The sequence below is a fragment of the Pan troglodytes genome, chromosome 1 (genome assembly GCF_028858775.2).
Source record: "Pan troglodytes isolate AG18354 chromosome 1, NHGRI_mPanTro3-v2.0_pri, whole genome shotgun sequence".
In the NCBI taxonomy this organism is placed as follows: Eukaryota; Metazoa; Chordata; class Mammalia; order Primates; family Hominidae; genus Pan; species Pan troglodytes.
Genome location: NC_072398.2, coordinates 75,415,997 through 75,429,832, shown reverse-complemented (window position 1 = coordinate 75,429,832; position 13,836 = coordinate 75,415,997). Strand labels below are relative to the sequence as shown.

General features: G+C 39.6%; 1 protein-coding gene and 1 non-coding gene across 8 annotated transcripts in view; both read right to left on the bottom strand.

The window, feature by feature from the left end:
* The window catches only part of ANKRD45 (ankyrin repeat domain 45), a 109,455-nt gene that overhangs the window by 51,955 nt on the left and 43,664 nt on the right, over positions 1-13,836 (bottom strand). Inside the window, exons 1-4 of one of the 7 annotated variants that reach the window (XM_063811378.1) lie at positions 11,027-11,772; positions 10,080-10,363; positions 2,469-2,500; positions 1,037-1,379 (exon numbers count right to left, since the gene is read on the bottom strand). In XM_063811378.1, the coding sequence (XP_063667448.1) occupies positions 1,037-1,364 (328 nt within the window). In that variant the 5' untranslated portion in view covers positions 1,365-1,379; positions 2,469-2,500; positions 10,080-10,363; positions 11,027-11,772. Of the gene's footprint in view, positions 1-1,036; positions 1,380-2,468; positions 5,663-10,079; positions 11,864-13,836 lie in introns of those variants that run through there. The other 6 variants (XM_063811383.1, XM_063811376.1, XM_063811373.1 and 3 more) reach the window with 6 other exon arrangements.
* Positions 2,048-2,149, bottom strand: LOC112207512 (small nucleolar RNA U13). The gene has a single exon (XR_002941951.1). It is a non-coding gene; the product is annotated as a small nucleolar RNA U13 (small nucleolar RNA).

The following is a 13,836-nucleotide window of genomic DNA, read 5'->3' as shown; positions in this document are numbered from 1 at the left end:
GCTCACACCTGTAATCCCAGCACTTTGGGAGGCCAAGACAGGTGGATCACTGGAGGTCAGGAGATCGAGACCAGCCTGGCCAACATGGTGAAACCCCGTCTCTACCAAAAAATACAAAAATTAGCCAGGCGTGGTGACCCATGCCTGTAGTCCCAGCTACTCAGGAAGCTAAGGTGTGAGAATCACTTGAACCTGGGAGGCGGAGGTTGCAGTGAGCTGAGATCATGCCATTACACTCCAGCCTGGGTGACAGAGTGAGACCCTGTCTCAAAAAATAAAAATGAAAATAAAAAATAAATGAAGTGTGTTCTTGTTTTCAGTTTTCAGTTACCTTTTTGTTACTACTTTTTAATTTTATTTTGTTGTAGTCACTGATCAAAGACTATATGCTATAGATACTTTGATAGTTGTTAAGACTTCCTTTATGGCTCAACATATGATCAATATTTTTTAAATGTCCCATGTGAGCATGAAGAGAATGTATATCCTTTCTTTGCTGAAGATCATGCTGATGATCTTTTTTTTATTTTCTACCATGACCACGTATTATATTTGCAATCTGAAAAAATAATTACTGAATTTAAAAAGCGACTTAGATAATGATTGCTAAAAAATTAATAAATCTTCAAAGGAAAGAGATAACAGTAAATTATTACACATTTACTATATATCAATTTACGATATGCCAAGCACTAAAATATTTATTTTATCCTATTTAATCCTCATTATACCCTATAAGGAAAATATAATTATTATCCCCATTTTGCAGATGGAAAAACAGATACACAAAAAGATCAGGTAACTTGCCAAGTCACACAGCTAATAAATAGTAAAGTCTATGTTCTAAAATACTATACTATGTAATATCAACATTGATACATTTACATGTATACACATACATACACCCATATAGATGTATATACACATATATGTAAAGTATAAAACAGGCACATCAAATATATCTAACCTTAAAGATATTACATTGCATCTTTAGGTAGTCATAAGTAATATTGATGAGAGAAAAAAGACAAAATACCTCTGGTGGTTTTTTCATTCAGATTCACACCATATTTTGCCAAAGCTCTAATCACGTCACTTTGCCCAGCCATGCAAGCTGCATACAACAAATTTCTCCCAACGATGTCTTCTTCTAAGAGAAGCTGCATGGCCTGTTCATGATGAGGATTCTCAGGATCCTCAAATATCTTCTGCAAACCCTCTACATCCCCTGTGAGAGCAGGTTGTAAAAGGGGGTTCTTAGGGCCTGTTTCCTCTGGTTCTTGGGCTTCTTCTTCTTCATTTTCCTCTTCTTGCTGTGAGAAAAATTCTGAACTCTCTGACTCTGGAGGTCCTTCTGACTCCATTAACTCCAAAAATACCTATGACCAAAAAAATTAAAAAGTGATAAAAATCTACTCAAACACATCAGTATTTGTTTATTTATTTGCTCAGTCAACTGACAATATAGATGGTATAAAAATACTTAACTATTTGAAAATAACTATAAAGTAAGATACTTCAGCAATTCCATCAATAAAGTTTATTGTGTACCTATTATGAGTAGGTACATATAACATAGCTCAAGTATATACTAAAATGTTAAATGTGTGAAATAAATAATAAATTCAATAGAAACAGGAGAAGAAAGAGATCATATGATCTAAATTCATTAGGAAGAGATTGAAAAAGAATGTCTAAGAGACCCACTTGCCTAAATAAGGGTCCTTGTATGAGAGAAGTGAGAAATATAATTGGGTTACTGGAGCCAGATTATGAAGATTAAAAATTAGGCACCGACATTTAAACAGAATTCATTCAGTCAGTAACACATACTGAAAGCACTGTGTAAATTGTGAAAACCAGAATCAAATTTATTTCCTACCTTCAACAAGTTACTATTTCAAAGGAAAAAATATGAAGTGCACAAAATAAGTGTAATAAAAGGTGACAAGTAGTAATAATGCTATGGGAGAAATGCTATGGGAGTTTAGAAGCAATAAGATTAATTCCAGATAAAATTATTCAAGGATGTTTCTTTTTTTTTTCGCAACAGACAGGAAATGTGCCCGTGTTGTAACAAGGTTTGAAGGAGGTACCTCTCACACGAGCATGAAAACCCAATAATCACACCTGTGAATTACAAAAGGATCTAACTAAGGATGTCTTAATAGTGCTTCAGTCTGTCAGAACACAGTATTAAACTGGGAAAGATTCAGAGAAGAGTACCAGAGTCCCTTCATTACGTACAAGAATGTTTGTGGCATCACTGTTCACAACAGCAAAAAACCCAGAAGGGAAAACCAATGTCCAAGAAGATGAGCATAAACTGGTATATTCACACAAAATGGTATATAACTGTTAAAAGAAATAAATTACAATGATATGCCATATGGTAGGCAACTTCTGACAAGGCTCCCAATGTCCCACCCCTGCCTCCTGGTATTCATACCTTCGTGTAATTTCCTTACCTTGAATGTGGGCTGGACCTAGTGACTGGCTTCTAATGAAGAGAGTACAGCAATAATGAGGGGATGTAAATTCTGTAATTCAGTTACAACAGACTGTGATTTTGTCTTGCTGATATTCTCTCCCTGGCTCTTCTCATGCGCTGTGATGGAGAAGGCCACCTTTCAAGGACTGAGGGTGATCTCTGTTCAACAGCCAGTAAGAATCAAAGCTCTTAATCCAATTCCATAAGGAACTTAATTCTGCCAGCAACCACTGAGTGAGCTTGGAAGTAGATCTGGCCCAGTTAACCTTGAGGTGACTATGGCCTCAGGCAACACCTTGATTATAGCCTCATGAGAAATCCTGAAGTAGAGGATCCAGCTAATCTGTGCCTAGATTCCTGACCCACAGAAACTGAGATAATGAATGAGTGTTGTTTTTAACCTAACAAGCTTAGGGCTCATTTGTCACACAGCAGTAAGTAAGACACAGAACAATATAAATGAATCTTACCAATATATCACATGAAAAATGTAAATCCAAAGGATTATATATATATCTCAAGATGTATTTTTGTCAAGTGAAAAGCAATTAAACAGACTTTTTAGGAATACAAGTAGATGCAGTAACACTACACAGAAAAAAAAGACAAAAAGCAACATTGAACACAGATTCAAGATCATGTTTACCAGGGGTGAAGGGTAGTGGGAGAAGACAAGATGTGGGAAATGTGATAAAGGGAATTATATGTTTAGTAAAGAATATTAACATTTAAGTTGAGCCATCAAGAATGGGCAAGACTGTCATTCAGAAGTCAGAAAGAAGGAAATTCCAGATGGAATAACTAAGTTAAAGCACCAAAGCAAAGATCACAGGTATTTTTGGGAATGAGCATGTTGGCCAATTTGGTTAAGTATAGGCCATTCAAAATAAGCAAGAAGTCTGCTCTTAAAAAGAGGCTGGGATTGCATCAGCAAGTCTGAACTTGATTCTGTAGACAACTGGTAGAGCAAGGAGCAATTAAGGACAGTTAGCTGAAGGTTTTAGTGCTAGGAACTAAGTAGGTTTCAAGGAGATTGATCCGACAAGCCTGAGTGACATAGATTAGAGGAGTAAGAGACTAGAGGCAAAAAAGAAAAATCAATTAGACAGTTATTACAGAAATCTAAATTAGTGTGAATTGGGGCTTTAATTATTCACTCATATAATTCAGTGTTTACTGGATTCCTTCCTCTATGCCAGGCACTATGCTAGATCCTGAGGATTCAACAAGGTAGGAAAGATCCCTCCTATCATGAAGCAGATATTCTGATTGGAAACAGGCAATAAAAAATAAAAAATGATAATTTTAGATTGTTGTAAGTGTTTCCAAGGAAATAAACATGGTGAAGCACTAGGAAATAACAGGGAAGTGAAGAGAAAAAACTTGAAAAAGAACATTCAAGGTGATACTGAAGTAGGACTGCAGAGAATGACAAAGACTATGAAGGCCACAGGAAAATGGAACAGCATTCCAAAGCAGGGGTAAAAGGCCAGGGAGCAGATATTTTAGGCTTGTGGACCCTCTGTCTCTATTCTAACTACTCAACTCTGCAGTTGTTGCTTGAAAGTAGTTACAGACAATACACAAATGAATGGGTGTGGCTGTGTTTGAAGAAAACCTTATTTACAAAAGAGGTGGTGGTCCACAGGCCATAGTTTTCTAACCCTGTTCTTAAGAAATAACAGTCCTAAAGAGTGCTGAAAGAAAAGAAAATTGTCATTTACTGCTATGGTGAAGTAAAGAAAATAAATAGGATAATAGTCAAAAGATCATTGTGATATGCATTTTAAATTGGTAGAATATTAGAAACTTCTCTATTACTACCCTACATTAATCCCTTCCTTCTGTAAATGTGTATAATGCTTGTAAGCTGTTAGGAATTCTTTGGCTGTAAATAATACAAAAGCCAAGTAAGATTGACTATTTAAAAGTAGGAGATTCTTTTCACACATAATGAGAAATTTAAAGATGGAGAGGGTTCAGCAGCTCAAAAATATAGATCCAATCTCTTTCTATCACTCCATCATACTTAGTGTGTAAGACTTTCATCTTCACAACTCTTGCCTCATGTTATAACTCCTGAAATCTCATCTTAATTGATGGCAGGAAGAATGGGGAAATCACCTAGAGGATACCAGTGATATCAATCCCTCCAATCCCTCTTAAGGGGAAAGCAAAACAAAAATCTTTTCTAACAAGTCCCAACAAACTTCCAGTTATATCTCAAAGGCCAGACTGTACAATGCGGTGTGGCTACCCCATCTTTAAGAGGAGAGGGAGGAAAAAAAGCAAGTTTCTTGATTTTCCAGCCTCTGTGATAGAGGCAAGCAAGGTAGACAGGGATTGGAAATGGGAGTTGAGTTACCCAATCAACAATGACTCAACCATAAGATTTGGTGCACGTCTTGTATTTGAGATGGTTTAGTTCAACTCTTTCATTTTACAGAAGAATTACAGTGGAAACTTATAATTCTTCAGTGTCTGACATCCAACTCCCCACCCTTCCAACACACACACACACACACACACACACACACACACACACACACACACCTTCTTTAAAGCACTCCTATCTCAGTTTCAGAGAATTCTAATAAAAGATATAGCTAACTTCCCACACCGGAAGACTAAGAAGCAGGATTCTTCTTTTCTCTCTCTCAGCACAAGCCTGGGGGCAGGCATATTATTTAAGCTCAGCCCATCAGGGGATCCATCCTGCGATCTTGAATCTTGAACAAGGGATACAAGGAAATGAGGCTAGTTGAAGGGCACTCATCGCAAGTGACAGAAATAGTATGCTGATCAAACTGCCTGCTATGAGAACATACTGTGGTTCTTGTGGTCTGATCCTCCACAGTTCCCTTGGTTTCCTCATTTTCAGCCTCCCAGTAATTACTAGTTGTCTTCCCCAAAATCTCATCTCCTTTTCTTTTGGAATAGAACCCCACCCTCTCTTCTTTTGGAATAGAACCCCACCCTCTCTTCTTTTAACAAGGCTTTTTCCTAAACTGATCTTTATGGTGGAATAAGACTATTTTCCAATCTCTCTTGTAATATTGGTGTGGCCACATGTCCAAATAGTAAGCGATAAGATGTAAGCAGATATATAGACTGCAAATTCCAGGAATGCTTAATTCCTTCCCACTGGATTTCAAGCATAATAGCTGGAGCCTGAAAGGATAATTTAGACCATGAGGTGGTTGTTCTCTTCAAATACGTATATATTATTTTATATCTTGTATAAATTATTTCTGTTATAATACGTAAATTAGTTTATGACAGTTTAATTTTATATGTAAATATATGTAACTACTATCAATAGAGTATCCACATAATTTATTGTTCGGTAACAATGGACAATTTTATCCTGGATACATGGCATATATGGCTATATTTGTACATATATATTTCTTTTTAAAACAAAGCAATGTTTCTCTTTACTACAGGTAACATATCACTGTTTTTTGTCGCATTCTATTTTTTTAAAGCTGGGTGCCACCTACTAAACTGACTGCATGACCCACTAAATGGGATACAACCCACAGTGTGTAAAAACATGAGTCTTGAATAAGCACTATGGAGACTATACCAGGAAATCAACAAGAAGGACTCTAACAGAAGTTAAACAGCTTGTGTTTATGGTTAATAGCTTGGGTGACATATGTCCCAATGTATGCAGGACATTTCCCGTTATAGCTGTTTTCCTGGTATAATTTTTAATAGCATCTACTTTCACTCTCAAAAGTGTCTGTTATTATTAGACAATAATTTTGTCACTCTATTAATAGTAGTTGTAATCTTTTGAAACATTTCTGCTAAAGATATCCATATTCAAACCTTAGAGAATAGAGGCAGGATGTGTTTGGAATGCCTTTCACTGGAACACCAGGGTCCCAGCCATGAGACCTTGAAGATACTGAGAAATTCCTATTTTTGTTTCACAGGTATTCCTGCTATAAGACCTAGAATAGCTTTACATCTCCTACATTCCAACTACCCAAATCCTATTTAGGCCAAGCTATAAGCCCACTTTCTTCCTAAGCCTTTCCCTAATTCCTCTCTTGAGTGTACACTGGCCTTTCAATATTCTGAACTCCAAAGGTCATTATGTATAGTCTATACAATACAACTTACCAAATATGATATTATATTATTTCCTAATTGTTTCAAGTACATAATCTATCCAATTAGGTTGTAAACTTGCTGGGCGCAGGAATCAAGCTTTACATTTCTTTGTGTTACTTTCAGACTTACCACAATTCTTAACAAGTCATATATATTCAATAACTCTTAAAGTCAAGCTTGCAATTCCCAGTGCTTTTTTTCATAGCCAAGAGCAATGGGTTTTGGAGTCAGAGAGACTTGGGTTCACAATCCAATCCCTCAATTTATTAGCTGCATAATACTGGGCAATTTACATACTCTTTTGTAGGAATAACACTAGAGCCTAATCTATGATTGTTCTAAGAATTAAAATAAATTAGGTGATGTACATGCCAAGCACATGGGGAACATTTAGTAAATAGAAGCTACCATCATCATTATTAGGTCATCATCAAACCTCCAGCAAAATCATCCATGAAGCAAAAGAAAAGATGGTAATGCTACTTATTTTCTTTTTTAAAAAAATAAACAACAACAAAAAAAAAAAACTAGGTCTTGCTACATTGCACAGGCTGGTCTTGAACTCCTGGGCTCAAGCTATCCTCCTGCCCTGGATCCTAAGTAGCTGGGCTCACAATCCTCCTGCCTCCACCTCCCAAGTAGCTAGGACTACAGGCCCATGCCACCACACCCAGCTCTTCTTCTTTTTGAATATGCCATAGTTTATTCCTATGCAAGGTATGAATAAATAATTTTCTACCCTACCACCACCAGACACTTGATTACCAACATATTATTCCACATCTAGAGATCAGTCTGATCCCAGGTTAATTCAAAGATATGAAGACAAACTAGATCAAATCTTGAACTATGATTTGGTCCAGAATATTCAAAGCTACTCTTGTTATACCCTTGAATGGAGCTTAATTTCTATATCAGCCCAGAACCAACATAATTAGGGCAGTGGTTCTCAAATTCCTTGATCTCAGGGCTCTTTACAGTCTTAAAAATTGAGAACCCCAGGGAATTTTTGTTTATATGAGTTATATCTAAATTAATATTTATATCAGAAATTAAAACTGAGGCCAGGTACAGTGGCTCACACCTGTAATCCCAGCAGTTTGGGGGACTGAGGTGAGTGGATCACTTGAGTTCAGGAGTTCGAGACCAGCTTGGGCAACACACCGAAACCCCATCTCTACAAAAAATACAGGAAAAAAAAATAGCTGAGCATGGGGGCACATGCCTGTGGTCCCAGCTACTTGGGAGGTGGAGGTGAGAGAATCGCTTGAGCTCAGGAGGCAGAGGTTGCAGTGAGCTATGATCATGCCACTGCACTCCAGCCTGGATGACAGAGCAAGACCCTGTCTCCAAAAAACAACAACAAAAAAACCACAAATAAAGGACGTAGTAATTCATCTTAAACACATTACTTGTTAACGAAAAAATAGTTTATGAAAAATAACTAGGCCTGAATACAACAAAAGATTAAGTAAGGGAGAATTCACTCTCTCTGCCTAATTTCAAGCTGGGCATCTGCCTTCAGGCTCAGGCTGGGACTAGAACTTATACTATCAGCTTTCCTGTTTCTCAGGCCCTCAGACCTGGATTGGAACTACACAAATGGCTCTCCTGGATCTCCAGCTTGCTGAATGCAGATCTTGAAATTTCTCAGCCTCCATAATCACATGAACCAATTCCTTATAATAAATTATTCTATATTTATTCATATATATAGTTGTCCCTCAGTATTCATGGGGGGATTGATTCAGGAACCCTCCACCCCTGTAGATACCAAAATCCATGGATGTTCAAGTGCCTTATATAAAATGGTGTAGTATTTGCATATAACCTACACACATCTTCCCATATATGTTAAATCTAGATTACTTATAATACCTAATACGATGTAAATGCTATGTAAATAGTTGTTATACTGTATTGCTTAGGGAATAATGACAGGAAAAAAAGTCTGTATACGTTTAGTACAAACACAACCATCTATGTTTTTTCCAAATATTTTAGATCCAAGGCTGGTTTAATCCGCAGATACAGAGGACTATATATATTGTATTGATTCTGTTTCTCTGAAGAACTCTAACACAAATAGCATTTTTAAAAAAAATTTTTTTTAGACAAGATCTCACTCTGTCACCCAAGCTGAAGTGCAGTGATGCCATCACGACTCACTACAGCCTGAACTCCTGGGCTCAAGCAATCCTCCTAACTCAGCCTTCTGAGTAGCTGTGACTATAGATGTGTGCCATCACACCAGGCTAATTTTTTAATTTTTCTGTAGAGACAGGGGGTCTGGCTATGTTGCCCATGCTGGTCTCAACCTCAAGTGATCCTCCCACCTCAGCCTCCCAAAATGCTGAGATTACAAGTGTGAGCCATCATGCCCAGCTGCAATTTGCATTTTAGAAAACTCGTATTGGCCATGTGTTGGCCAACGACTTCCCAATACTTTTATGATGAGATCAGAGATGATATTAATGAAAGTGGGCTTTTAAAAATATTACAGCATGAAACATGTTAACATTTGGAAAACTGGTATAACTAAATGAAGCAACATTTTGCTTGATTTGAATGACTGCTTTTCTTCTTTACAAAATCAGCTTCACTCCCCCTGCCATTTTCCATTATGTTACAATATCAAGCATGGGTAAAAGATCCAAAGTATAAGACAGATCAATAGATTTTAATGTAACACAGTATGAAAAGTTCATTGACACGGCTTCAGATTCCACACTGCAACCAGCCTTTAAGAAACTACCACTTGTGGCCAGGAGCAGTGGCTCACACCTGTAATCACAGCATACTGGGAGGCTGAGGTGGGCAGATCCCAAGGTCAGGAGTTCAAGACCAGCCTGGCCAATATGGTGAAACCCTGTCTCTACTAAAAACACACAAAAAAATTAGTCGGGCATAGTGGCAGGCGCCTGTAGTCCCAGCCACTCAGGAGGCTGAGGCAGGAGAATCACTGGAACCCGAGAGGCAGAGGTTGCAGTGAGCTAAGATCACCCCACTGCACTCCAGCCTGGCGCAACAGAATGAGACCCCATCTTAAAAAAAAAAGAAAGAAAAAGAAACTACCACTTGCAGAGTTTTGGTGCAGTCACAAAAATGTGCACAATTATCTGAAAAAGCTATTAAAATACTCTTCCCTTTTCCAACTATATATCTATGTAAGGAGGAATTTTCTTTACATATTTCAAAACAACATATTGCAACGGATAGACTGCAGAAGCAGACATAAGAATCTGTCTCCCATTAAGCCAGAAATTAAAGACATTTGCAGAAATGTAAAATAATGCCATTTTCTAACTAATTCTTTTGTTCTGGAAAATATTTTTATGAGAAATATATAATGATGTTAACATGTGAATTTATTTTTAAGGAATTAATAAACATTTTTTAAATCCTCAGTTTAATTTCTAATTCTTACAACATATGTAATACTATATTAAAAGACATAACTCACATAAAGGAAAGCTCTTCGGGATCATTTCTTAAGAGTAAAATGGAGTCCTGAGACAACAAAGTTTGAGAGCACTGCCTTAGGATATACATGAGACCTAGAAATAGGAAAGTCTTGCAGGATGCTTGCCCTACTCAATTGCTATAGCAGGGCAAGGAGGCTTTGCAGCGAGGGAGGGCTGTGGTGCAAACCACTCCAGTCAGGGCTGAAGGGAAGTCACAGCAGGAACTCAGCGCAATTGAGTGAGCCAGGGAGCTCTACCGAGTCCTGACAAAACCAGGAGATACCTGTTCACATGGTATATAAGCCAAAGGTTAAAACCAAGAAAGCCATAGGGCAGGGAGCACTCGGTATACCAGGAACATCACCCCCCAGAGCCAAGGGAAGGCAAAGGGACCCTGACCCGTCCCCACAACTGATTCCGTGAGCCATCCACATAGCCAGGGCACCATCTCAAGGAAAGAATCCAAGAAGATACCTGATAACCTAAATATTTGTATATAAGAGAAATTAAACACTAGCCAAAGAAATCAATTCTAGATTGAGCTAAACTTTAAACCCAATCGGACATTTAGATTCTTTCCTAATAATCAATAAGTAAATGCTCATGAAAGGAACCAGATCAGTCATATACAAAAATAAATTACATTTTCTTTGCCCACAAAAGTAATAACATACACCAAAATTGTAACCTTGCTACGTATAACTGCAGTTTCACAGAGAATATGAGCATTGGAGGGAAGAGGGAAGGCTGGAACTATGAAGGCAGAATGGTATTGCTTTAGTCTTGATTCTGTTACTAATTATGTGACTTTTCTGAAATGAGGATAGCACCTGGTCTGCCTTACTAAATAAGTGTAGAAAAATCTATAAACTTTTCTTTTTAACTATAGAATGTGATTGCTTTCGAGGCACCCACAATAGAAAATCACATAGGTCATAGCACCTACCCCATAGGCTCTCACATTTTGGTAGGGAAGACACAAGTAAATCAGCAATGACAGAGTGAGATCAGGGATTCAATGGAGGTAGGTAGAGTGCTTTGAGAGTAAAACCGTGGACATCTACATTCAATTCTGGGTGGCGGTCTCAGAAAGGTTTCCCAGAAGAGGTGAAACCTCGATAGTGAAGAGTAGGAGTCTTAAAAGGAGGAAAAAAGGACAATCCAGGTGACGGGAAGAGCATAAACAAAGGGCAAGGAGGCAGGCGACGCAGCCTGAAGTTGTGATACAGGAGTAGATCCTAATGTGCCTTTTAAGCCAACTGATTTTTTTTCTTAAAAAAAAAATAGTAGTCCCTTAATCAAGCCCCAGCTCAAGGAGAAGGACCCCAAGGGCAACCCTGGGCACACAGAGTTAAACAAAGAGAAGGCCTGAGGAACAGGATACAGAAAGTGGCAGCGCCGCCAGGTGATCCAGGAGGTCCCGCGAAGGGGCAACGGACACTTCAGGGCACCAGAGTTTGCTCTTCGGCCTGAATTCCCTAAGGACCTTCTGCGATCCCTTGCGGCTGCCGGCGGGGTAGGAGACCGGTGCGCAAAGCTCTGGACAGAAGCAGTGTGAGGACGCTGAGATTGAAGCCCACTCCCCTCCAGCCCTGCCCGAGCAGCCTGGAGGGAAGATGTCCGTCTACCCCATCGCACTCCTCCCCAAGTGCCCACCCCGGCCCACAGCGCCAGGACCCCTAGACTCACCACACCCGGGCCCCAGCCTCCTCGGTTACCATAGCAACGGCGCAGCACGCGAGGCAGCGCCTCCTCCTGCGCCGCGGTTCCGGCAGCGCGGGAAGGTTATTCTTGGTTGCAAAGGCGCAGGAAGCCAGAGTGGAAAACAGCCAGGAATTATCTATAATTTCAGTCTCTGGGTGGCGTGTCGGTTTTTTCTTTGTTTTGTAAATTTTCTGTAATAAGGTATTTGTTTTACAGTTTAAAAATAAGTTGTGCATATTGGTTGTTGGCCTGTCTTTGGCTTTTAAACGAAAGAATTTTCTGGAAATATGAGATTGCATTCTAAAAACTACAAAAGATTGTATGAATAACCCCTTGCTTAATTTTCTAGTTATTGGATATCTTTCTCCACAATGACCATGGTTTATGGTCATTGTCACCAGCAAGGAGTGTTTCAGGCGACCTCACAAGTGCCAACTACCTTAGGAGCAGAAGAAACTTGGAGACTATATCCTCTTGATTCAGAAATTCAAGATGCAAAACACAACTTTAAAAGGGGGGAAGCGATGGAGGTGGAGGGACAAGGGGTTCGAAAGAAACCAGCAGGGAAGGGCCAGGCATACCTAGCAATTATATCAATGTTCACATGAATCACACAGTGAAAACAGGGAAGTTTTTGTGCTGAAGGCAGGTGTGAAGGAAAATATTCATTTCTTTACTGTTTCTACCAAGAGTCCACTAAGGAGTAAGTGAATGTTTTAGAGGGGCTCTGAACATCTGTGCTGAAGTTCGAATAGCCTAGTTTTGAAATGAATATTTGACCTAAGGCCCAAGCAAAATTTCACCATTGTTACAGTAGGTAGTCAGGCATGAGCAGAGCAGGCTCCCCTATCCCCCACCAGGAATGTCAGGCGACCATCAGGTGATAGGCAGTTGTTAACTCTCTCTCTAAAATAATAATTGGTTGCAGCCAATGCCAGGAAAAGGCACTCTCCGAATAGATAGAAAACATCTGAAACTGGTTATCAGCAGCTTCCCCATAAGAGCTCAGGAGTTAGGTGATGTGAGAAACACACTCACCTGTCCAAACCCAAAGAATGGACTTAGAGGCATGAAGAACAGCAAAAGAGACACTTTTTAATAATGGTCTTGCAAGATCGGGTGTCTGGTGAGCAGGCACACCCAGTGCAGTTTCAACAAGGAATTTATCACCTAGTGTGCAAGTCCCTACCCTGGTTCCTCATAGGCTGAGTACTATGGGGTTACAGTCTTCCCCAACGTTGCCTAAGTTTCATTATCCCCTTATAAGGTTACATCTTGTCTCCTTCCCCACTTTAAGTTTTGATTTCCCAATGACAAAACTTTCTTTCCTTTTATGGATTAGCCACCCCACCCCCTATTTTTTTTTCTCCCTCCCCTCTGACTTCTGTGAGTCTTATCACTCTTCCCAGATGTCTGTAGCATGCGGCTTGTCACATCTGCAAGGGAGGTGCCTGGATTTGCCGGGGCCTGTTTTCTGAAAAATGGACCACTTAAAAAGTACTTCTTACAGGTGAGTGGGCTCAAGGATACACATTAAGAGTCAAAATGGTGGAGTTTAACTGGTATATGACCTTCTTGGGTACATTCAATTGGTAAGAGAAGAATGCCTCAAGTGTCATGCATAGAACTGCAGTAAACACACTGCACGTGCTCCTCTCCCAAGTGCTAGCAGGCCACTGCACATGTGGATAGCCCATCCCAAGAGAAGAATCAGGGGAGAAGGGACGCAAGACCCCAGAAGTATGCCACCATATAAAACCCTAAGGCCGGGCACGGTGGCTCATGCCTGTAATCCCAGCACTTTGGGAGGCCAAGGCGGGCGGATCATGAAGTCAGGAGACCAAGACCATCCTGGCTAACACAGTGAAACCCGGTCTCTACTAAAAAATACCAAAAAAAAAAAAAAATTAGCCAGGCGTGGTGGTATGCGCCTGTAGTCCCAGCTCCTTGGGAGGATGAGGCAGGAGAATCACGTAAACCCGGGAGGCAGAGGTTACAGTGAGCTGAGATCGCACCACTGCCTTCCAGCATGGGTGACAGAGCAAGACTCCG